At 45.4% G+C, this 26,073-nt stretch overlaps 1 protein-coding gene across 2 annotated transcripts in view; it reads left to right on the top strand.

Annotated features, from left to right (window-relative positions):
• Window positions 1–7,208: 7,208 nt before the first annotated feature.
• The window catches only part of SLCO3A1 (solute carrier organic anion transporter family member 3A1), a 112,378-nt gene continuing 93,513 nt past the window's right edge, over window positions 7,209–26,073 (top strand). Inside the window, exon 1 of one of the 2 annotated variants that reach the window (XM_052671679.1) lies at window positions 7,209–7,843. In XM_052671679.1, the coding sequence (XP_052527639.1) occupies window positions 7,679–7,843 (165 nt within the window). In that variant the 5' untranslated portion in view covers window positions 7,209–7,678. Of the gene's footprint in view, window positions 7,844–8,270; window positions 10,015–26,073 lie in introns of those variants that run through there. The other variant, XM_052671680.1, reaches the window with a different exon arrangement.

Below are 26,073 nucleotides of genomic sequence, written 5' to 3'. Positions count from 1 at the left end.
GGAAATAATTTATAACAAAATCTACATGAAAACCATCTCTCATTTCTGCATATCTGCATCTCAGTTTCTGCATATTGGCCATAAATCACTGAAGACACATTTATGATTGATTTACAATAAGATTTTTGTATTACCATGGATATATAAGTTGCCTTCTGAACAGTTGTCCTCCATCCATAATCAAACATACCCTCAGTAACTGACAGTTTTCAGAAAACAGACTTTGAAAGCCAGGAAGGAAGCTGAGATGGAGCTGTGACGGTTGATAGTGGATGATATTTACAAGTGGATGCCATTATTCACAAATCTTCTGTGCAGACCAGAAGAAATTAGTAGTTCAGGTTGCAGGACAACGTGGGAGTTAGGGCTGGCAATGGGACGTGGGAAATTTGAAATAATATTTTAAATATTACCTGTTAATTCATTTGAACTAGCCATGCCATTCTCTGTCATGAGACTACAGGTAGCATACAAACTTTCCCTGCTGCATCCTCAGCATTACCAAAATGCCATTCTTTGCACTCTGCAAATATTGGAGATGGGAACTGTGGCTCTCTCTCAATGCAACAAATACACGCATACTGCAGCATTTAGGCTGTTTTCTGTAACCCAATTATTTTCTTTTTAAAATAGCAATTAAAAGTGGAGCAGGAATATAACCGATAATAACCTGTCAGACTTTCCCTCGCTCTTTTGCCACTCTTCATTTTACTCCATTTTCTCCATGCTCGTTAAATGCTCTAGAGTATAGAACTAGATTCAGATGAGGCTGTGTTTGAGAAGCATCAATCTAACAAGCTCACAAATCTCCTTTAACAATACCCTTCTCACCCACATTCTGCCTTTCTGTGAGGGGGTTCAAGGAACATCTGTTCTGTTACAGCAACCAAAACAGGGGCTCCATTAACTTTATTGTAAGCTAAGGAATCGGGCATTTTTTCCCAGACTGCTTTGCTTATTTCAAGGTCAAGTAGAGAAACTTTTTAGCTGCTTTGCTGAAGCACTACCAATTGGCTTGCTTTAATTCTTTGACCTTTCCTTGGTTGCAATGTTTTATACTGGAGGCCATGGCAAGAGCAAGTGAGATCTCTTTATATTCCACTGACTTATACAAGTTCCAGTGAGGTCAGCAACCCCAGTCTCCTCTACATTCCTCTATCCTGCATTTTTATCATTGCTTCAGAGTGATGACACTCCTCCATAGCAAATGCTGTCAGGATCCTTCAGAAGAGGAAGTTCCTCTCAGGCACTAAAGACAAAAGAGATGCAGCAAGATTAAGATGGTGCTTGGATACCTACAGTTCTACAAGAAGTCTGCAGCCAGTCTGTCGTGCCTTCAGTAAAGGTCTTCTTGCACTTACATGTTTATATCAGATGGACGCTGCCTTAAATGCCACTTAGTACACTCAGACATTATTTATTACAACAGGGTGTTGCAGACATTTCAGTTTCACATGGTTTCACAGACTCAGGGAAATAAAGGGATTCTTCTGTCTCGAGAAGCTGAGCCAATAAAGCACAGTGAGGGCTAATCACTGTTCTCCAGAATAAAATAAGTAAAATGACAAAAATTACCAAACTCCTTTCCTGGGGTTTCCACTTGCTTCCCTTAGGCTGTGTGTGAACCTTCTGAGGATAAAAGGCTGTCAAGGATGCTGCAAGCCAATTACTACAAGCTCTTATAGTAGAAAGTGAGATAGAAGAAAAATATGTAATTTTGACAAAAGTACTCATTATATTCTCGAGTTGATGGCAGTTTTCAAAGACACATAATTGCTTATTAATGTGAACCTGGAAAATGACCATTCAGCTCCAGTCAAAAAGATGGTGACTGACCTTATGGTACCTGAACGCATGGGCATAGCTAAGGTGACAGAAGGGTGTTCTTTTACATCAAGGGAGCTCAACTGAAATTACGTACGTTTATAAGGTAACACCCAAGAAGACTGCTAGCTGCTGCTGTTGAACTGACCTGGCATCACAGAGAAGTTGGTGGGGTGAGAGAACTCAGTTCTGGCCAAAAAAGAACGCAATGCAAAGGTTGGTCTGTGTGAGCTGCCAGCATTTAGACAAGCTGTCATGCAGTGTCATGACAGGCACTGTCAAAGCAGTACCTCTTTTTTCTATCTGTACTGTTCCTATTTTATCTTTGTTAATTGTTTCATCTCATGGATAGAAGAGGATATATTAAACACTGTCTTCTGTTCATTATCTAGCTTAAAACTGTCCCGTGCAAATCCTTACCTGAGCTTACAGAACGTCCTGCACAGTGGTGTACAGCAGGCCTGACATCTGCAACTGCAATGTGTGTTACAGATTCTGGTCCTCCAGCTCACTGCAAAAATCACATGAGCATGTCACTTCCACTGGCAATGTTCAGGCTAATCCAGCAAAGCCCTGGGACAGGGCGCTAGCAGGTCAGAAATATTAAGAAAATCTATTCTGCAAGGACATTTGGCTGTAATTTAAAAAAAAAACAACAACTCAGAGACTGGTATTTTGACACAGCTTCATGCTGCACATAACGTCCAGGAGAAAAAAAATATGACTATGTTGAGTGAAGGAAGCATGAATGGCAAATTGAAAGCATCCACACAAAAGTGCAAGATCCACAGAGGATATCAGCAAGGACAGTAAATAAGAGGCTCGACAGGAAGCCAGTCTGTGCACACATGGCTAGATTTCAAGATGCATTGAGTATCTCTATAAATAATTTCTTTATTAGAGAGCCAATGTGATTTACAAGTATTGGATCCTTCAAATTATTATCTAGCAAAAAGTGTAAAAGGCACAACTGGTTAGCTTCTGCTTGGAACTCCAGTTGCTTTAAAATACTTGCAGCCTGCATGGTTCAAAGCACTTTATTTGCACAGAAAGCTCTGCTGCATTTTGCCATTAAAGGAAGTTACTTACGAGGTGGAAAGTGGTTGTTGTTTGACAACATCCAGCACAGGGAAAGAACCACATTGTGCCCTGTTAACAAAGCAAACACACACAGAAAGAAAAATAAGCAGCCAAAATGAAATGCTGAGGATGAACCTTGGGCTGACACTAATGCTCAGAGCTGAGCAGAAGTGCCATGTATCATTGGTAGCTGTGAACTCCTCTGTTTTTAAATTATAGTTAATTGACTAAATAGAAAAATCTTCTAGAATTAGAGATCCAAAATCTCACCCTTACAAAAAAGACATTGGACAGGTTTGTTTTTTTTAATTAAATGACACCTAGTTTGGACAATCACTTCCTTGAGAGATGCTCATTAACAGTCACCAAAGTGGCAGTCTATTCTCCAGTTTGCTTTTCAGTTTCTGATTCTGCAAATTAACTTTCAGCATCAGGCTGATGTCAATATTTGTACTCCACAATTATAGTGTGTTTGCTAAATCACATTGCTTTAATCCAAAAGGCATTCTGATTCCCATTTAGACCACGATCTCAGGGTGCTCAGCTTCCCTGTAAAAGAGCCGCATGCCCTCGGGTCTCATGGAGTCAATGCCATAAGAGATTGCTCAGCTCCCTTCAGAGCTGAGTCTCATTTCTTTAGGAAAACCATAATTAGAGGTTAGGAGCCAGGTTTATGCAATGTAGGTTGCAAACAAGCCATCCAATTCTCATTTACAAATCTCCTGTTAACTGTTTTAATAGTGGGAGATTTGAGGGTGAACCAGCACGTCTTGTTAAAGTAATGTGTCTTAATTTCCTGCCCTTTTTTTGCCTCACTGAGGTGTTCTCCAGCTCTCCAGCATCTAGGAGAAGAAACAGCTATCTAATCAGCTTCTCTGAAGGAAATGCCTCTTTAATGAATCCAAATCTCCAGCAGGACTCAAAATAGCAAGGCAGTAAAGTCAGAAGTGTTTATAGAAAGAAACTGCATTAAAACTGCTGGCATCGCGGGATCTTGGAAATGAAGACTGCTGACCTATCGAGATGCTGTACCAACCTCATCCCTCCCTCCTGCTATACACACTTGGCTGGCGCACATATTCATACCCCCATTCTAACCCCACAGACCATTGAAATCTTTTCTTGCCCTCCCCCTCCTGCACCACCTGACCCACAAGATTTCACACTGGAAAATTACAGAACAGAACTTCAAGACATCTTGGCTGGCATCTTGGTGTTCTGTGTTTATTTATGTGTTCTTCCATTCTCTTTAACTGTATCTGACATTATTCCTCACTTCTTCTGCATGCAAGACTTCCTTCAGACAAATGAATGAAGTAGAACTGACCAGCAGTGCCAATCTGATGCTGAGGAGACACGATTTATGCTACATGTAATCCACTTCGGCAGTACACAAACCTTAAACCCTGTTTAAGATTGCAGCAGTGCTTCATGTTGGAGTTTTTTAATGCAAACCACAGAGCTGATACATCTACTATGAGACCATCATCTTCTCCTCCTGCCTGTCCTTTTCCCTGTGGCATCCTCAGTGAGGACAGACACAAGGGGTGTCCATCTCTGCTCCAGGATGGCTGAGCTGGATGAGGTCCTCATTAGCAGGACTGAGGTGCTGTTCCTCCTCCTGATACCAACACTGCTGATGGTTTCATCATCGGCCCAATGAACTAAAGCAAAAGAATGCTTTAGACAGATCAAGAAAGCTCCAGCTGCTAAGGTTACCCAAAGGTGAAAGTTGACAGAAGCCCACAAGGACTCAGCATAGAGACATCCAGCAAACAAGATGTAATAAGACTGTCTCAGGGGAGCCGACACGATTAAGATTGTGGTGTCCAACCTTATCTCTGACAACACTCTGCCTCCCAGCTACAAATGTTCAAGTGTTTATAAAAATCTGACAGGGTAACTGCAAGAAATGTAATACAGCTCATCATGGGGGGAAAAGATGGTCGTGGAAATAGCTGAGAATTGTGTTGGCAAAACTATTAAGCCCAAAGGAGAAGGGACTATTTTAGTTACAAAGTCCTTTCTATGCTAATGATAATCCATGAACATTAGCATTCCGCACATTAGCTGGGTCAATTTAGGCCAGAAAAACTGTTTGGGTATGACAATAATTAACTATTAAATCCAAATAGTTCACTCATCCATTCCTGAAGCGCTCTACTGAAATCTCTCAGGAATGTAAGCCTGCAGGAGACAAGCTCAGGTCTGCTGAGCTCACCTGGCTGGAGACATGAGACCTTCATTCTTTCTTCCAGCAGAACAACACAGGAGGAAATTTTCTGAAGAAAATTAGTGCAAGTGTACAAAATAAAGAAGAGAGAAAAAAGAATCCAAGCATTGTCTCCTCTGGACAGCGATTTAAGTGATAATCGTATTCTGCGGCAATAAACCAACCAGATGTTTCAGATAATTAGTATTAAAGTTAGATTTTTATAGCAGCTGTTTTCTTTCTGCCAGACAAGCAATGTATCTGCTTCCTGGGCAAAGTCTTACGACAGGATGTGTAAGACGTGACTGTGATGTGTGATGGCACTTGCTAAACCATCCAGCTTGAATCATGGTAAGCATAGTAGCATGTGCAGCAGCTCACTTGGGTTGCCAGGTGCGCACTTGGTGGGTTATGTGTGTGTTCCCACAGCTTTGCTGCCTTTAGAACTCAACCTGGCATAGGCTGGCTCTTTCTCCAAAAGCTAAATGGCAAGACCAGCAAACTCCAAACCTTTGTTTTTGCAGGGAACTGTACAAATTCCACTGATGTAATTCTAAATCCTTAAGTGTTTTAAAAGACACTATTCTATTTTCACCTATTAAAAAGTCTGTTGGGTTATCTATCCTGCTTATAACACTATAGAGGCCATTTGGAGCAAAGCACATCTTAGAGAATCATAGAATATAACTACGTTAATAGAATTAATATCCAAATCTCTCAAGACCTTTCCAGACTTTGATGTGACTCAGGTGTGCCTGAGAAGTTGCAGCAAGGCAAAGTTCAGTATGGGAGGAAGATGTTGGCAGCTGATGAGCAAAGGGCAGCAGCTGATTGTGCCAGGTCTCTCATGTGTCTATCAAGCACTGGTTTGCAGTTCTGGGCTTGGGTAAAGGTTCACCAGCTCAGGTGGAGGTGGTTCAACATTAATTTTCACCATCGTGGTTATTGTAAATACCCCAATAAAGGAAGAGCAAAATGGAAATCTCTAGATAATGATAACATTTTGGAAGGAGGCACTCAAAAATTCCTTTATAATGTCAGTGCTTTTGATTTCCCAGTGTGACAGGTGATGATTAACTTCTGCTGGGAGGAATTAGGATGCTCCTGACTTCTATTTTCACGGGCATCTTCCTCAGTATTTAGGAGTTCAGAAGTCTAGAACATCTTTGAAAAGGAAATTTAGGATCCAAATCGTGTTTTGAAAAAGTTAGCCTCTGTTTCCACAGAAAACTGTTCCAAAGATCACTAACATCTCAGTACTATATGGTTCAGTGCTGCTTAGCTGAGAGTGAAACAGCACGAAAATGTGTGGCCGCAGCCCCCAGTCTACACCCAGAAATGAACTGGAAAAGTGCACCTGAAGAGCAAAGCAGATCAGGTTTTGCAGGTAGGCCAAGAAGGAATGCAATCTGTAATAGTAGAAGTGATGATTAGCAGTTTTTAAAAGAAGATATCTTCTTGAAATTAGAACTCGAGGTGAGGGTGACAACAAAGGCCATCATCAGAAAGGCACATGGCTGGGGACATGAAGCACTGGCCTGAGGGCAAAAGCTTGTTCGTGTGCTTGTGGTGCTTCCAGATGACATCTCCTGTTTTGTGCTGATATGGCCTCACCTTGAGCACTGTGCGCCACAAAAAGGACATAAAAGTTATTAAGGAGAATCTACAGAATGGATGTAGATGGTGAAAGATCTGCAGGGGAAGGTGTGTGAGGAGCAGCCGAGGTCCTTTGGTCCCCTCATACAGCCACCTCACAGAGGGGCAGAGCGGCAGCACTGATCTCCTCTCTGGTGACAGCCATAGGGCTCTAGGGAAAGGCATGGGGCTGTCGGGGCCGGGTCAGGTGGGAGTTAGGGAGAGGTTGTGCAGGAGTGGAACAGGCAGCCCAGAGCAGCAAGCACGGCTCAAAACTCCGGGAGTTCAAAGAGTGCATGGACACTGCTCTCATATGGAGCCTGTGGGTGTTGCTGTGTGGAGCCGAGAACTGGCCTCGAGATGATCCTTGTGAATCCCTTCCAGTTCGCGATGTTCTGTGATTCTGTTACCTTTCGTTTATTTATTTATTTCGAACGTGCAGTATTTATAGGTCCTCCCTTTGCCCTTTAGTCCGCGTGCAGGAGCTTCTCAACTGACGCAGCCAGGAGGGAACTGAGAGTAAAGCAGAACCCTGGGGCTGGGGCGGCTCTGGGGGGCTGCGGGACCGCGGCTGAGCGAAGGCTCTGGCTGCAGAGGAACGGACCGCGCGTATCCCGGGACGGGGCCGCCCCGCCTCCTGCGGAGCCTCCGCCAGCCCCGTGCTTTCCCCCGCCCCTATCGGCGGCGGGGCTCGCGGATCCGGCCTGCGCGGGGCTGGCGGAGCGAGGGAGCGCGGCACGGCGAGGGGAGGAGAGACGGCGGGAGGAGGAGGAGGAGGAGGCGGCGAGCTGGCCATGGCAGCAGCCCGCGGGCGGAGAGGCAGCAGCCGCGGGCTGCCGCTGTGAGCGGCACCCGGAGAGAGGAGGAAGAGGAGGAAGGCGCGGAGCAGCCGCGGGGCCGCCATCCCGCGGCGGTGCCCGGAGGAGGATGCCGGGGAAGCGGGGCTCGGCGGGCGGCGGAGAGCTGCCGGGGGCCGGCGCGGCGAGGCAGCGGAGGCGGCGGAGGAAGGTGTCCTGCTTCTCCAGCATCCAGCTCTTCCTGGTGTCCGAATGCGCGCTGATGCTGGCCCAGGGTACCGTGGGAGCCTACCTGGTGAGTGCTCCGCTACCCGCCGAGCCGCGCACCGGGGGAAGTTGCCGTGAGCGCGGGGCAGCTCGCCGGCCAGAGCCGTGGGGAAGCCCGACTGCTTATTTGTATGTGTATGAATGTGTGTGTGTGTGTGCGTCTGACTCCAGCCCGGCTTTTCCCGGCTTAAATGACTCAGCACTGTGAGGGGTTCCCCGCCCGCCGCCCCTCTCGCGTGTGCGGCCGCACCTCGAGCTCCTCCGGGCGCCCGCAGCCGGGGCGCGGGGATGGATGCGCTGTGCGGCGGTCCTGCTCCTTGTGCTGGGTGGACGCCGAGAAAACCTGCGAGGAGGAGACATTCAACATTCAGCTTCCCCTCCTCTCCCTCCTCTCCCTCCCCCTCTTCCTTTAATCCCTATGTTACTAATTTCCCCCATCCTCTTCAGGTGCAGCAGCCCCACGCATCTGCTCGGTAAACAAACGCAAGACTTTGCGCTGAGTCTTATTGCGGTCTGCTGTCAGAGCAGGACCGTAGGAAAGAGTTGAGAAGGTGTCCGTGAGGCTGAGCCCATGCCTCCGAGCACGCAAAGGACTGTGCTTCCAGCAGATGCAAGTGGAGAGTTGGATGAAATTTCTCAAAATAGCGTCCTGGATTTGAGAATTATAGTTTCCATGGAAAAGAAATGTAGTCGTAATCTTTAAGGCTTTTTGAGGCTATACACGTAATATATTATAAAGTGTAAGAGCTCTGCATTCTGTGCTTGCATTTGGTACTTAGCTCTGCTTCTCTCAGGCTCATCTAATTATGTAAATTTGTACTCAGTGTGATCTGTAATTTTTCAAGGTATGTGGCTAAAATGAATGTGGTTAATATTCGCTATTCATAAACATGGCATGGAAATTTGCAGTTATCTCTATATTACAAAGCACATCAGTTTAGTTTGGGATGTACCTGTAATTCCAAAGGAATTGTGTTAAGATAAATTCAGTAATTCTCTCTCATGTGAGCAGGACCTTAGTGTGCCAGTATGTTGTTACCACTGGACTCATTGCCAAGTGAGCTGTCAGCCTGAATGAACCAGGGATAATCCTTAGTCCAACTGATGGCCAAGGAGTGACCCGTGGAGGTGATGTCACCCAGCGGGCACCAGGATGCTGGAAATATGTATATGTGTGTATGGACACACCGTGCTGGTGTGTGAATACCTGCTGTGCAGGAACAGCAGATCAGTCTTGAACGCGGCGTTTTCCCCAAACTTCTTTGCATTGCACTCTGTTTGCAGCCCTGCAGTTCTTGTTCTGTTTCTCCCATCTCTCAGGCTGTGCTTTGCACTGAAGTTGTGCACTTGCTGCATGTTGGAACATTTTGGAAAACATGCTGCCAGAGCCTCGGCTCCTTCCTCTGATGGTTAACTGCCCAGGTGCTGCTGTCCTCAGGCAGTGAAGTGCATCCTCACCAAGCTGACATTGTGCCCTGATGCCAGCCAGGCAACTGGTCAGTGGGAGAAATAAAAAAGGAGCTCCAAACAGTTCCTAGCATCCGTAAGCAGCGGCCCAGCTGCACTGTGCAAGTGTTCCTCAGTTCCCTGTATAATTCATCATCCGTCATTGCAAATACCACGCAGTTCTCAGTACAGTGAACAGATGCAAATGTGGAATTATCTTTGGAGGGTGAATTGGGGTGAGTGCTGCACTTACTGGGGGAGCAGAAGCAGGATGGGAGCAATGCATAGTGAAGGCTTGGGGGACCTAATCACTTCTGCAGACCTATGAGGCCAGGTGCTGCTCGCAGGTGCTGTCTCAGGACCAAGCACAGCTGAACACTGTGGAGTTGCTCAGGAGCAAATTAATTCACTGCTGGGCTTGGCGTGGCTGCTCCCCGAGGGACAAATTAACAGGTGAGACCAACGGGAGAGCAACCAGAAAGACAAATAGGGAGACGCTGGGGAGGCACTTATGGTGTGTAGTTCTGGGCAGTTGGATAAGCTACTAATTTTAGCTTGTCAGTTGTGACTGAGCACCACGTTCATATTGTGCTTGGCCCCATGAGTAGCTTTCCCTGGTTATTGTGTTCCCTGGTTATTCAACTCAGGAAGAGAAACCTTTCTCTTTTTGCCTTGTATGGCGACAAGTGGATTTCCTCACTTCTATCTGCCTGGCTTTGCATGGGGAGACCATGGGGACAACACCTCTGTGTGGTAAGGAAATGAGATGGGCTTGGCTGGTTAGGAGTGGTCGGAAAGCTCAGTTTTGACTTTGCCTTTTTGTGTCGGTAGATGTAAAAAGGAGTGCTGTTACTTCTTAATCTTTTTGGAGATATAGAAACTTTTTTTTTCCCCTTGTTTTCCCTGCACAGTGAACTAGCGGTGCCTGCTTGAGTGTATGTGCAAAGTATACATTCATTATGTGGTTTTGAAGCAGAGATCGTTCACTTTTATTTGTTCATAAAACATCGTGCTTGCCAACAGGGCTTTATAAATAATAAATGCTGATAAAAATCTATACAGTCCAATTCTTTTTCCCACAGAACTCTGCAGTGAAAATACCGCAGGATGCCAATAGTGGTGGCCTATGTTTAATTAGTGTGGTGTCTCTGAGGTTCTTCCTGTGAAGTTTTAGGGAATATTTGATCAAGATCACGTTCCAGAATGTATTGCTCTTGCTGCCTGCAAAATGCACGTGTTCCAAACTGACTGGGTGCCGTACCCTGCTTATGTAAATGCACGCCTGTGCTTCTGCCTTAACTTCTAGGGTTGTTGAATATACCCTGTTATTTCCATATTCCTGTAAGGTTTTGAGTGTGCATTTGCTTGGCTTTATTTCATTACTCCTGCTTGCTTTTGGAAACTTGCATTTCCCAGCAGCTGCAGCGGTGCTGGGCAAAGCGTTGCTTGTAGGCTGCAGGCATTCCTGCTGCAGAAGTTACTTAGGGTTTAGCAGCAACTTCTGAAAGCCTGGATGATTTCCAGCCCCTGGGTTGCTCTCTGGGAGCTGAGGTCTGCGGATGGAAGAACTGTGTGTTAGCTGGTGCAGATGGCACGAGGAGAGAGAGATGGGAACGCGCATTCTGCAGCCCTGTGCCTTTCAGGCAGTGCAGCAGCGTGCCGGCTGTGCAGCCGTGGGGCTTTTCATCATGCTGATTCGCATACCTCGGCAGCAGCTCCCCCTCCACTCCTTAAATTCCTGCAAGTGTTATATTTTGGAGTATTTTAATTGGTACCGATGCTTCCCGTGCTCCTGATGGTTTGTCGTCGGGGTGTTTTGTCGCCCTGCCTGTCAAAGGCTTCTGCCCCGGCCAGTGGTGAAATCACACTGTAGCAAAAGGTGAAGGGCTCTCGGTTTGCCAGCCACAGTTTGTGGAGCAGGAGAGCAATTTAATTTTCTCTCCCTCTGTCCTTTAGCCTCAGATCGCTCTGGTTTGAACTGACCTAGATGCGAGCACCCAACATCTGCCAAAGTCACAGGCTTCTTTAGATGGAGGGCATGCATATGGGAAGTGCATTGGGAAGCAGTCCCTTGGTGTGCTCTGGATATGGCTGTTCTTACAGAGCTCTACTGAGATGTCTCTGTTTGCTGCAGCTCTGAATGTAGCTATTCACGTGTTATATCGAGTGGTAGGGGATGACTGGCCTGAACAGGAGATGGAAAGGAAAATAATTAGTCTTTCCTCAGGAGGGTGCATTGGTGTTTGCGTGAGAATGAATGCCAAATTGTTTCTTGTTTTCCTGAATGAAAACTTTGGAGCTGTGCTTAACTTTGTGGCAAGAGCTTTGCCTGTGCTGCAGCGCTCGGCTACAGCTTGCAAAAGCCATCCCAATGTATCTGCAGTAAAAGCAGTACTGTGTAAGTCCAGGTGAGATTGTGGGTACTGATGTGGTGTGTCACGCTATGGAAACATGGAATATTTGGAGTTGGAAGGGACCCTATGGATCATGGAGCCCAACTGCTGGCTCTGCACAGGACCGCGCAAAAATCAGACCATTAAGGGACGTGCTCCTTCTTTTGGGTCTTTATTACTATTATTAATGAAGACTTTGAAATACCAAATTGAGGAAGAAGTAGGATGAAAGATAAAAACAGACATCAATCATTGAAGGGCTCGTGCTGGAACAGACACAAATAATGTCCTGTGAGATGGAGCTAAGAGCGCTATTTGGAGCTGGGGTTTTAAAGTCATTTTGGTGTGCAGCTCCTCCTCCCCATGTTAAATGTGGCAAATACAGCACTGTTCTCTTCTGAGGTCCAAGTGCTGTAGTGACCCTGTCCAACTGGCTTTGAGGTCAATGGCAGTGTCCACGTGGAGGATGCCATTAAGGCTTGCTTATCACAGCAGCACTGCGGTGCTGGAAGGCTCCCTCTTGTGCATGCTGCTGTGCAATGGTACCCAGGGAATGCCTTTGTCCCTGAGTGCCTGCAGGCTGGATGGCCTGGGTGAGGGTGTTCTGCAGGTGTGGGGGATGAAGCTGGGATTAAGTGTGATTCCGTATTCTGTTGCTGAAGGTATCAAGCAAACTTTTGCTCGGTTGAGAGCAGCAGAGTCCAAGTGGCTTCAGCCCTGACACAGCAAGGAATTCTAGTTTTGGGTCCTTCACCCCAGTGGCTTAACTGCAAGAGCTTTTTTTCCCCACTGTACGTACTGATTTATTGTTTTTTATTCAAGTATTTATTTTCCTAGAATAAGAATCTGCTTTAAAATATCACGGTACTTTTTTTTTTTCCTTTCTGTTCTCAGCAGTGCTGAGTAATAAATTAGCTGTAATGCTCATAATTTATTTGTCACTGGGGCATTTAAGGGGGGGGGAAAACACGGAGAGAAAATGAATGTTTTAACGGGGATGAAGATTGCCAAGCATTGGCTGGTTATTGCTTACAGTTCATTTTTCCTTAATACATCTTTGCTGGCTATGTTATTTCTGGAAAGTTGTTTCTAGTGTGCGTTTCCCATTAGGGAATATTGTCTGTTTTGCAGCTGAGTTGCACAGAAAGTTATTCTGAACCGGCTCTGCTGAGTGCATTCATAGTCGTCTCGGAAGCCTGCTGGTGTTCGTAGGGTCTGTGACTGCAGGGTAGAGGAGAAAGGTGCTCAGCTCTGGGTGCTCAGCTCTGGGTGCTCAGCTCTGGGTGCTCAGCTCTGGGTGCTCAGCTCTGGGTGCTCAGCTCTGGGTGCTCAGCTCTGGGTGCTCAGCTCTGGGTTCTGGTGCCTGCAGGCTCCTCTGTACTTCGGGTCGTTGTTGGCTCATTAACATGAAAACTTCATGCAAATGAGTAGAAACAAATTGTGTTCCATTCTCCAGGTTGGATTTTGAGTACCAAGGAAGGTTTGTGAGTAGCTGACACTTACACTTTGGTTTAAAGCTTTAATCTACCTTCTGCTAATAGATGAAATGGGGATAGCTACATGTTTATCTCATGATATACGCTCTGTGCCATTTGCAGTGTAAATACGAACATAAAATCCAATGGCTTCTTGATTAAATGTGTTTAAAAGGAAAACACGTGACAAGTGAGAGTGCAGACCAATTGCTTTTAATGTTTAATTTTTTTAATGGTTTTTAGCAGAAAAGTTTGGCAACTCTTCCAAATATATATATATATATATATATATATATATATATATATATAAAAAATTATATATATATATAATTTTTTTTTTCTGAGCAACACTTGTGCAACACTTGTGAGCCCTGACATAAATAGCAGTCTGTTAGAAATGTTATGATCCATTGTAAAAAATCAAAAAACACAACCACGTCTCATTTCTTTTAGCTATCCTTGGCCCCCTAGAAATGTTTTGCAATGGCTGTGTGCCTGTATGATGAACAGGCCTGTGAGTTTTTATGTCCTTTGGTGTTAATGCAGCTGAGGTTTGAAGGGATCATGAATTAGGTGAGAGAACTCAGTGATGTGGAGGTCTGGGTTGTTTGTGCATAGTAACGTTATGCAGTGCGACTCTTGAAATTGTAGCATAGCACCCATCTCAGGGTCAGCTGAGCTGTGATCCTTCTCTGCTAGGTAAGCAGATATTCCTTGTTCCTCAGAAAGGAGCATTTCTCAAGTTGCATGAACTTTCTTTTCCCTTACTTTCAGGCTACTGTAAAAGTTCAAGACCCAGCTTCTGTTTATACCACTACAGCAGTATAAGTTTATTGCTTCCAAAGAGTTATTCTGCAATTCATCAAGAAGAATTTGTCCTCTGTGTATAATGAGCTAAAATGTTTCTTTATTTGTACACTCCTTGGTCTCTGGCTGTTCTTTCGCAGTAGCGATGGATAACACTACTTACAAGGTGAGGTTGCAGCTTGGATGAATTAGGCTCGCTTTGTCTTCTGATTAACTCCAGATGATTCGGCAAAGTGGTGCATTTGAAGCATCGTCTGAGGAAGTTTAAATAACCAGGCGATAATACTTTGTGTAGAAGTGTTCCCGTGAAGTGCAGAAGAAATCATTTTTTCCTGTTGTGTACGAAAATGGGCCACAGATTTTGATTTACCAGGTTTCACTTTATCTGCAGTGAAATCACAACTAGAACCCTGAGAGTCCCATCTCTGGGTCACCATGTTGCAACTTTTAGACTATCTGATTCTTTCAATGCTATTTCTTGCAAATGGCATTGCCTGCTCTACAAGAAAGATTTCACACTTTGTACAGTATCACTGTAATGAATAGTGATAGCAAACTGTTGATGGAGTTCCTGCAGCATCTGGCACTTCTTTCTGTTGGTGCAGGGAGGGCTCTGCCCAGTCAGGGAAGCGTTCTGTAAAGGCTCAGAGAGATGGTCCCTACATCTGAGATATTTCAGTTTGAGCAGACAGGCACAAGCATGGAGAAATGCTCTGGGAAATATGGATTGAGTTTTGGGTAGACCTGCGTGGAGCCAGGAGTTGGATCGATGGTCCTTGTGGGTCCCTTCCAGCTGAGGATATTCTATGATTCCTTGATCCCTTTTTGCCAGGTTTCAAGTGAGAATGCACGTAGAGATGAAAACCGATCAAGCAAACATGACTAGAATTGCCCCTTCCCACCGAGCAAAAATAGGGAAGATACCAGAGCTGAAATTAGACTCCTTAAGCTCTCCAGTTAGCATCTTTCTCTTCCAGCCTTATTCTGGATGTGATGCGCTTCTGCGTTTTGATACTGAAACATTCCTTATTGAATGGAGGGAGACAATCCCTCTCTTTCCACTGCGCTGTGCCCGTCGTACTGAAGTTTCAGATCAGTGACAGGAGCTCGCACTGTGGCAATGCCTGAAAGCAATCCATAATTTTATACAACTGCTTGCAGCAAGCATAAAAGCAAAGTCTTTCAGGTTTGTTGGAATATTTATTGGTCTATTTTTCCGTGGTTCAGGAAGGAGAAAAGCAATTTGCTGTGGTTTGATTTTTTGTTTTTCTGTTGTCCCTTCCTCATAATATCTATCCTTTTTCCCTGTCAAGCAGATGGTTCGTCTCCCCATATTTCTAGACATCTTTATCTTTTCAGTTTCTGCAATGATCCCATGGATGATTTCCGCATGCTTGCAGACCCAATGAATTGTAAATGTGTGGCTGCAAGGGCAGGTGTGGGAGCAAAGTTTTTCTTTCATGGTTCATAATGGTCTGCTTTCTTGGTGGAGATTGCTAGAGCTCTCTTATTTTTAATATTTAAATGTTCTTTAAACACTTAGTGTGCTGTTTGTCTGTGTAATTCGTTACTCCTTAGTTTACTGGAGATGGACTTAAAATTCAGTGTTACGGTGATCCATAAAATGACAGAGAAGTGTTTGAAAGAACTTGGATAATTCAGTTGTATTGAGGTCTTCATGACTCATCAGCATTATGGTTTCTGAAGCAACTATGTCAGATTTCCTTTCAAGTTTTTTGGTGCTTTGATGTTTGTGTCTGAATCCAACGTTTTCTCTCTATTTTTTTCCCCCCCCACAAAGAAACTGAAAGCATGGCTATTTGGGAAGGGATCTGTGATGTGGGTGTGGAAGAAAATAGAAACACTTCAGTGGATGTCACTTCTAGTGGTATATTCTCCCACTGAATGTTAGATTTTCTGGCTGGATTGAAATGGTCATTGTTCTTGGGTCAATATATAAGGATCAGCATTGAAGTATGAATCGTGCGTGTGTTCTTCAAGGTGATACCTGGCAGTTGAGGTCTGCGTTACTTACAAATGTTACTTGCTTTCTTTGGTAGAGTTGCAACAGGGAGAGCTGGAAAAAGGTTGTTTTGGGGGTTTTGCTTCTTATTTCTGAGAAGGAGGATATGAAATAGCTGCTACTTCTTCCCACTCCTTGGCTTTGTGCGAATGGGGGTAGGTGCATACTTAGCAACAGAACTGAGAATTGCCTGGGAGCAGTTCTTCCACAACGCTGTGGCTGGAAAGCAATCTCTGAGAGGCTGCAGGGAAGCCTGTTGTCCTGCTCCTGAACAAAGCACACAAATCCCCCACACTTCTGAATAACACCAGACCTGGATGTAGCCATACTAATCTGTACTGGGGAACGTTGAGGGAAAAGAGGAGCAGCATCAGAAGCTTCCCAAAGAGAAGGGGCAAATACTGAGTGAAAGAAAATGATTTGAAAGAATCACGGAGTCATGAAGGTTGGAAAAGACCTCTAAGATCGCTCGATCCAAACTCAGTTCACCTTTACCATGCCCACCGACCACATTCCTCAGTGCCACATCTCCATATTTATTAAATATGTGACTCCACCACTTCTTGGGCATCCTGTGCCAATGTGAAGGAGAGATGCCCTGGTGGTATCCTGCTGCTTGTTGGCCCATGCTGATGACTTCCATCTGCTGGCAGTGTTGCACGATATACTGAAATGCCAAACTAGGGGTAGTTTGTTTTATTTCCCTCTAATTGGGAATCAGCAGGAAAATCACAATGTGTAACAAGGTCTTGACTTCAAAAAAGAACAAGCTGACACTTGGAATTGTCATTTTCCAGCCCAAAGGTTTGCTTCTTGTAGTTTCTCTGAGGTGCAGAAAGAGCTGTGATTTGCCACGGTTTGGTAAAGCTCTTCTCTCTGAAGTGTTTGGAAAGCTTTACCTTTCCTGTGTAAGGGTGTCCATGTGGCTTGATGAGGTGTTAACCATAGAGAGAACCTTGAGCATGTAGGTCCTTTAGGAGAAATAGGGCACCAGTTGTTTGGGCTTACCAGTAACAGAAAACTGTGTTTTTGTTTTTGTCTTGCACAGAGTACAGGGCCGAGAGCAGTTAATTACAATGGGCCTTTCAGCCTCTGCATGAGATGCACACTTTGTTTCCTGCTGCCTTTTGCTAGTTATAATGCAGGTCCTTATGTCTGAAGTCAGCGCAGCTGCTGGCTGAGAGGCAGGAGCTGCTGCTGAAGGGCTGCCTTGTCTGGGGGTGCCTGTTTGTGAAGGGCAACTGTATTCCTTGGGAATTGTCCTCTGGTTTGTGTGGTCCCGTGGTTGGTTCCATTGGAGGTGCTCAGCATTGTGATCACCTCCTGACCTTGACTGTGCTTCTGCAGGGGTGTGCATGCCGTGTTGTCTTCCCCGCTCTGGTGCAGAGGGGTGGTTTGCCACCAGGTTTGTGCTTCTGTTGTGAGAAGATGATAACAAAAACCTCATAGTTTGTTTGAGCTCTTGGGCGGCGGTGCTGGTCTGCACTGGGGTTTGTGCTCTTCTTTCTGCAAGCCACGATAATAATGTTAAAAAGATAATGTGAAAGAAGCTGGCATGAGGTTACCAAAATGCTTTCCTGTATTCCTTGAGATTCAAACCTACCAACTTGAAAGAACTGAAGAGCAAAGGGTATTTCAAATGTCCCATATAGCTAAATAAACTTCTCGCTTCTAAATGGTTGTTTGCTCATTTGATGCCACTTCTGTATTAACAGATGTTTCTGTGAATGAATGGATTTGAAAAACAGTTTGGGGGTTGTTTGATGGGCACTGAAGTTAAGCCATCCTAACAAATCATGTGCCACGGACGCAGCTTTGCGGGCTTGCTGCTTGCAGTTTGATGTGTTGTTTGGCATAATGGTACAAGCTTTCCCTGCATTTGCAGGCCTTCTACAGGCATCCAGTGTTTGTTGTGAATTAGGATCCATCAGTGCTGCCATACTGCTCTAAATCTCAGTGCTAGCAGACAAGGCAGAAGGTTCAGATTTCTTCTTGCTTTCTCTTGTCAGTATGCTTGGGACCTAAGATTTGGCCTCTTGAAGCTGAGGGCAAACTTACTGATTTGAATCATTCAGCTTAATGCTTGGTAAGTCTTTAGCCAGAATTTTTATTTTACTTTGTTATTTAAATAGATCCCTAATCAGTCACTGTAGTTGTGTGTAATGACTCCTGGGAAACTTTGGGTGCAGCTTCTATGTTAAGCTGTAGCTGCAGCCTCTAGAATGAGATCTTTGCTGTTTTTGAGTGCAGATTGCATTCTTCTGATGTACGTGTCTTCTAAGGCCCCATGTAGTTCATTTTTTTTTTTTTATTTTTTTTTTCCAAGGTGCTTATATATTGATACTTTACAGCTTGGGTATTCTATGGATGGGTGGATGTCCAGAGAGCAATCTGTTGGCCAGGCAATGACCCCAGTAGGTCTGCATGCAGCAGTGAAAATGTAACTGGGAACCAAAATGATTTTTGCTTTCACCTTTATTTGTTCCCACATAATGCAACGATTTGGACACTTTCAATTTGATTTTCAGCACCCCTGCTCCCTCCCTTGCCCCAGCTGCTCCCAAAACCAGGTGATAGATAGGGAAGCAGCAATTTGTTTCTTCAGAGCGACTTCTCTCTAAGCAGCCTGGTGGCATTTTGGCAGGGGTAGAAGAAAACTCCAGCCACACGTGGGTTATGTTTTAAAGGCAGGGTTTTGCTTTGCAGTTGGCTGTCTGGAGCTGTTGTGTCCAAACTGACTGCCTTCATCAATCAAGACTGATGTCTGTGCCCAAGGAAATCTGTTTGTATTTGCATTTGAGCACGTGGCAGACCTGGAAGAAGACAGCTTTGCCATGGAATAATGCTTGTTGGCTATGCAACAGCTACTTTATGCAGTTCTTGGTGAAGATGCAGGCTGGGGCCTTGTGACATTGGAATTCATTTCCTGGCTTTGTCATGGACTTCCTCGGGCATTCTTTGGGTTTTTTCTCTCCATCAACTACTTTGGTAGTTATGGTGTAGCCAGGCTTCGTGGGCGTCTTGTGGGCTGAGATTGCGGACACTCAGTCTTTGCTTTTTGAGCCTTTGCAGGAAAAGACTTACTTGGGGCTGCTTTACTTGCTCTGTGGTAGTGATGGATTGAAGAGCCTGAGGGTATTATTTTTCAGAGATGCTTTCTGAGCCACAGTCAAATTGACAGAAGTGACTTACTCTGAGTGTCTCTTTGAAAATGGCACTTTCGTTCCAAAGCCACTTAAGTGCTTCTGAAAAATCTCTTTGCCTATTATTGATTGCAGTGGATTGCTTCAGTGGTGCCTGGCTTCATTTGAAGCAGGCTGGAATTAAAAACTAAACATTATGTGCCTGGCTAATAAACTGCCTTGTAATTAGTGCATTTGGGAGGCAGGAACCAGGGGGAGCTGATATAAAGGGAATGACATTCCTGTAAAAGCTGTCTGAAGAATGAATGAAGAAATATGGAAAGAGATAGAAGTATGACATATGAAATGAGTGCTGGGAGTATACTGATAGGAAGAAAACAGGCATGAAGCTACACGGAAAGCTTTAATAGGCTTACATTAAAGCAGACAGAACACTGAGCCTAGCAGCTAATAAAATTGCATATAGAATCATCTACACCGATCAGACAGTTGGAATTAATGCAACCTACAGCCCCTGTTTTCCAGCTTCCTTCATGGAGGGGTGGACTGGATGCATCAGCAAATATCTCCAGCATCATTCTCTGGTATAGGAAACCTGTGTTAGGAACTGCCTGGACTGCTTTGCTGGCATAGCAGGGGCTTAATTATGCTGGGTTACGTGCTTGTGTTCATTTTTTGGTCTGGGGTTTGGCATGGTGTCAAACAAGGAATGCAAAGCCATTCCAACCCTGTAGTGTTGTGCTTTGCTCATCTCAGGTTTTGGTGGCTAAATGGAGGAGGTGGTGACTTCTGTTTTTCTTGAGTGTGCTCATTGAATTTTGCAGGCTCTGGTGATTGTAGAGTGAGGGAGGAAACCCTGTAAGCTGCTCTTCAGTGCCTGTCTCTAAAAAGAGTGGTTGTTAGTACTGCAGGCTTGGGGTGAAATTTGGCCATCTGTGTGTACAGCCTCAGCAGACACATTTGTTCATTAGCTTTTTGATAGCTTGCTTCGTAGTGAACCCCAAGGAACAGGGCTCCTGTCACGTGGTGAGGCATCTCATTGCTTCTATCTGTTTTACAGGGAACATGTTGAGTCCAAGTGAGACTACAAGAAGTCTGCAAGCAATAGCTAGATCTCAAAGTTAATTATTCTTTAACTACAAAATGGTTTTTATTGCCTGTATGGGTTTTTTTTTTTGTGTGTGTGTGTGTGTTATTTTAAAAGGCAAGTGTAAATCACCTTCTGTTCAGGAGTGAAGTGGCAATGTGGGGATGATAACATGGTAGGGGATATAAAGTTGCATGGTTTGTGCTGTGCTCTGAGCTGCCCAGCTTTGATGTGCACGTCACAGGTCTGCCCTTCACAACTCGAACCCCACTTCTTTGCGCCTGAAGCACTCAGATAACAGCAAGGTTCTCAGGCAGGAATAGAGGTCAGAGCACCTTCTCACCCTGCTTCCTTGCCTGTTTACACCACAAACTCTGCGCTCGCCTCCACGCCTGCCCTGCTCTACATTGGGGAGCTCAGCAGCAGGCACACAGCTTCCCTTTGTACTGTTGGACAGCGTGGAAGGAGAGCACAGTGCTTTGCAAACAGCTCTGTAGGAGGGTGTTAGTTAGCAAATGAGCAGGATGACACGGACAGCTCTTGCGTGGGCTGCAGTGTGAGGTGGGGAGAAGCAGCTCATGTGGTTGTGGGGCCAGCGTGGGGTGTTGGATTTGGGTGCTGGGGACCCCTAACACCACCTGCAGAGACTTGAAGTTCTATGACTTTATTTTGTGAGTTACCACAAAATGCTGTGGCTCTGTACGCAACATGGCTGTTTTGTTAGTTCCCTTCTAAGTGGCTTCCTTCCTCCCATCACTTACTAAACAGAAGTATTTTTGTACTGGTTGATGAGAAACGGCTCTAAGTTCTCTTTAAGCTGAGTTCCCGTTTGCTGTAGCCACGCATCCGCGCTAGGGAGTGGAACATAAAACATATCAGAGCCAAAGCAGATGTAGGGGAGAAGGAGCAGGACCTGTCAGAAGCCTTCCTCTCTCAGCACACAGCCTTTATGTAATCACCGCTGTCCTTTTACCTTTGAAAATGAATTCAGCTTCTATCAAAGCTCGTATTAACACTGCTTCAGAGTGCCCTGTGTGTGTCACTTCTGCCCTGCTTCTCTCCTGGTGCTGGGAGAGATGCTGCAGTCAGCTCTGCGGGCCCCACACCTGCGCTGTGACATGACTCAGGTGCAATCCTTAGTCCTGAATGCAGCTCTTCATCATAAATTAAGATAACGTGAAGTCCTTTTATGACAGGTTTTCTTGTCAGGCTTGCATTGTGGTTTCTGTTGTGGTAAGTAACCCTGCTTTTATAGTGTGAAGTCTTCACTGCAGATCTGCGTTGATTTAGGGGAGAGGAAGAGGCAGAGTGAAATGATGGCCCTGTAGTGTTGCAGGTCAAAATCCTGCCTCTCTGGTGCTTTGGTGGCCCATAGAAGAAGGTTTTCTTTGCAGTAAGAGCCCCTGGAGACGTGAGCTCCATCTCTTCTCTGTGTTTCTGCTGACCCATCAGCACAGTGCAGATCAGAGCCCCTGGTCTGGAGCTGAACCCAGGATGAAGGTGCCCTGTTTGCACAGTTCAGGGCCCGTGGGTGGATCTTACTGCAGCCCTGTTTGTGCCAGGGGTAGCTGTCACTCTGTAGGAGCCTGCATTTAAGTTGGTATGTACAGTTTAGGTTACTTTTTGTCTGGCTCCATTCAGCTGCTCATTGGACACAAGAAAAAAAAAAAAATGTTTCTGAATGTATCAGAGCTGCTCTGATGCATTCCTGTGGCTGTTTGCTTTCACTGAGCTGAGCACTGGCCCCTTTCTGTGAACCCCTGCTGCTGTGTGCTTATTGCACGTGGAATTCATGCTCCTCCCGAAATGTGAAATGTGCCAGCAGTGCTGTTCTGTGCTGGGATTGAGGTCTGAGCTCTGTGCATGTTCACAATCTGTTCTTTTGCTGCCAATGAAAGTGACACAACGTTTAAAAATAAGGGTTTGTTTACCTGCTAGCTTTGTTGTATGTGTGCTGCTAAAGGGAAGTGTGGGCTACAAATGGGTTCCAGCACTGGGTATATTTATGCAGGTAATTTGTCAGAGACTGAAATATCACTTGTGTTCATACAGTGAGGTGAATCTTTGGCAAGCTTGGGAGCAGAAGGGCTGCATGGACACTGAGTCAGTGGCTGTGATAATATTCCCTTAGGTTGGGACTTCAGAAGGGTTTTTTAGAGAGGAAAAAATGTGATGTGTCTGTTTCAGAGCAACAGAAAAAGCTGTTCAGGCTTCTCTACGTAGTTTGGTGCTTCCTGGTGCTATGTACCTGTGTCTATTTTGAGCTGCTGGTGACTCAGTGTTGTTTCATGATGGACGTGAGGGGGAAGAGTGCAATTAACACCCCCTGGCAGCCTCTGTGCTCGTATCTCTTCAAGTGGGGCAGCGCTCTTTGCTCTTCCTGAGTGGTGGCAGGAAAAGGGGCCAGTCCCTGCTGTCCCATAGAGATCCTTAAGAAGCAGTTGCTTAAGGTAGCAGCACCTCAGTAGTGTTTGCTGCAATGATTGCCTGTTCCACAGAGGTTAATTTTTATGTTGCACATTTGATCTGTGTGGATCTCATGCTTGCTGAAATAGTGGAAAGTGCTACAGCTACCAAAATATGGGCTACTGAGGCACAGTATGGTATGAGAAGTAGCAGAAAGATTTCTATGTGGTTGCAGCAAGGAAGGAAGGAGCCATGCATCCTTCTCAAGCAGAAAAGCTGTGCTTTTCTTGCTGCATGGAGTAGTGTCCTTTCTGCTCAGGCCACTGAAAATCCTGACCTTGAGCATGTGCTTCCCTTGGACCTTATCAATAAGCTCAGAGCTGGTCCCTAGAATCTGGAATAAATTGCCCGCACCAGGCAGTGGAGCAGAGCATGGATTCAAGCTGCAAATTCCTACTGGCACCAGCACAGGAACTTGCAGATTTACTGGTGCATGTGCCTATGCTGTTTCTAGGCCAGCAGCAACAGTCAAGCTAATAACACCCTACTTCCCAGCAGAGGTTCAGCTGCAGCATCTATTATCCCTGTCACGTGAATGCAAATTTCTATGCAGAGACTATTTCCAGCCCCTGAGCGGAGCCAGCCTGGGTGTGTTGGTCTCACCACCCTTTTTTGCTTTCTCGTGCGTTCACATGCCCAAAGCCAGCACAGGTGTCAGCATCTGCAGTGAGAACATCGTTCCCATCAGTGGAAATTGAAGAGGTGTTGAAAGGAGTGATTGGCAGCCTGAGGTGGGCCGTGCCCATAGCCTCACCATTCCCTTAGCCCTATCTTGCTTGGGTGCTGGAAGGGTGGCCCAGGGGACAACCAAAGAAAGGAGGTTGAAGGCACGTGGGTCTGGCTGTGCTCATTCCAGGATGGCTCCTTTGGCTCTTGGAGGAAACCTGACTTTCCCAGCTCTGTAGGGGAGACTGTGGGAGACGGTTGGCGTTTGTTTTCCTTTGGGAACTGAGTTGCCAGGCAATTATTTTACACCCTTTAGCGCTGCAGACATGTCTCTTCAAGTCCAATCTCTTACCACATAACTGAGAAAATGCATTTTACATTAAAAAGAAGCCTTTAAAAAAGGCCCTTCAGGCATAAAGTCAATGTGTTTTCTATATATAACCCTGTATTATTAATACAATGAACTTATCTGTAGACTCTGTGGGTGAATATGACTTGATCATTGGAGATAGGAACAATATGATATCCATTTTCAGTGCACTATATATGTGACTCTGTAACTGTGCCCCCAGCTTTCGATTCATTTCTTAGTGATAAAGTGGGGCAATAGTGTGAGGCAGGTCTGCGGATTGCATTTTTCTGAGCATTAATGCAAAATAAACAGCCTATGGAGAGAACAAATGTGCTATCATTCAGAAACGCCAAGATCTATAGATTTGGGGCAGACAAGAATGATGAATGTGAGCAAATAGTATTGAAGTAAGGCCAGAAAGGCACAAAAGCTTCCCTGGGTTTGGTTACAGGGATGGCAATATAAGTTGCTGTGGCTGAAAAAAAAAAAAAAAAAAATGTAAGCTGAGGATTGATTTCTTTTTTTTTTTTTTTTTTTTTTTTTTTTTCTCTCCTTTACTGTAGGAAATTTGTCACTGTGTACAGAATGTGAGATCGCTTTCCTTTTTCAATCATGGAGAAGTGTTTCAGAGTAGACTTGGGAGGACCCTTCAGCCCAGATCCCTGTGAGTGTTGGGATGTGACTGAGGCAGACAGGAGCATAGCCTTCATGGCTCTGTAAGAAGAGGAGGGAGATGAGGTCTGTAGCTCGCAGATAGCGTGCAATGAGCTTTAATTACTTGTGGTCATTGTGTGTTAGGCTGTGTGCTCACAAAGACAGAAGGCTGGGTTACATGATTTCTCTAGATCCCCAGCCTGGCTTTCTTCTGAGGACAATGTGCAGGTGCCCAAAGTGATGCAGGTTACAGTGGTTCAGTTAGTGTATCTTGTGCAGGCTTACCATGGAGGAGTGTGAACTTGCAAAGCAGCAGCAGCTGTTGGTATCTAGTGCCATAGCTAAACCTTAGTGCTGGGTGGGAGATGTCTTGAGTGGAAACTGTGGAGGCAGAGGATGTAGTTGGGGGGTGGAAAGGCAATTCCTGCTGCAGGAGGTGGTGGGAATGGTGCTCTTGAGCACTCACCCTGCTCTCAGCACACGGCAACTCTTTCTAATCCTCACAGCCCTTTCACGTGATGTCAGTATTTCACAGAGACCTGTAGTGCCTTCTGTAACATTTACATAACTCTTGGTAAATAGAGCTTGTGTCTGGGAGCTGCCATGGCTGCTGCTGGGGAAATATGGGCAGCGCAGTGCTGTCTTCTGTTCCAGCAGTTACAAGGGCAGCAGCAGCTTCCTGCATGCAGACTGCAGCTATCAGTCAGGTTACAGCTGGGAGATGCTTGCATACAGAGAGCAGTGTTAATGTGGGGTGTAGGAGAAAGCGAAAGAATGATTTTAGCCACGGGCTAAGAGGTTGGCTTTGAATTAATGTTAGTAACATCTCTGCTATGCTAATGCCAGCATTGTAGGCAGAGTGTGTATTTAAGGTCACGGCCAATGTTAAAGCAAGGATTTGGACTGTGCTTTCTCAGCTGCTGCCACTCTGGATGTAATGCCGTTGTTGCTGGTGCTCTCTGATGCAAAATCTGCATGTTGACATTTTTCGTGTTTATTTTCCAGTCCTATTTTGGGTTTTGTTTTTTGTTCCCCCCCAGTCGCTGTGAGTGTTTTGGAGCCCACTCTGCTAATGCTGGTGTCAGCGCTTCGCTTTCAGATGCTGCTTTCTTCTGGGTGCTTGAGGCTGACGCCTGATACATCGCATAATAAAGGAATAAACTCCTGCCTGCTTTATCAGGATGGTTGGAGTTTGGTCTTTCTCCTCTGCTTTTTGTTTCTTCACCGAAGCAAAGCAAAAAGCTGTTAGCAAAAAGTAAAGCAGCTCCCTGGAGTGATGCAGACTGAGTCTCCCTCCCTACTGTGTCTTATTACAAAAGGGGAAGGACAGCCCAAGTCCAAGTGAAGTAAGAGCAGAATGACAGCTGGGGCTGCTAGTTCTAATTCCCAGGTTTGTCAGTGGTGTACTGTCCCTGTCACTGTGAGTTTCGTGTAGGAAAGGTGCAGTTTGGAATCCAGCGCTCCAAAATTTGAGCACTCTGCCATGGCACCAAAGTGTTTCTAAATGCCAGCCTGCTTTTAAGTTACTTATGTATGCATGGTAAAAGCGGACAGTTTGGCAAGCAGGCTCAAATGCAGGAGAGACTTCCAAAACTAGGTAATGCCTACTCACCTTGGGAAATCACTTCTCTTAGCTTCAGATCAACCATCCTGAGTTATGCCACCACGAATTCCATCTGTACTTGCCTCGCTAACATTTGGCTCTCCGTGCCTCAGTTTACACAGCTGAAATGTGTACTTAGGAGT

Source organism: Tympanuchus pallidicinctus, unplaced genomic scaffold (genome assembly GCF_026119805.1).
Source record: "Tympanuchus pallidicinctus isolate F22 unplaced genomic scaffold, pur_lepc_1.0 scaffold12, whole genome shotgun sequence".
Classification (NCBI taxonomy): Eukaryota; Metazoa; Chordata; class Aves; order Galliformes; family Phasianidae; genus Tympanuchus; species Tympanuchus pallidicinctus.
This window is presented reverse-complemented; position numbering and strand designations above follow the sequence as displayed.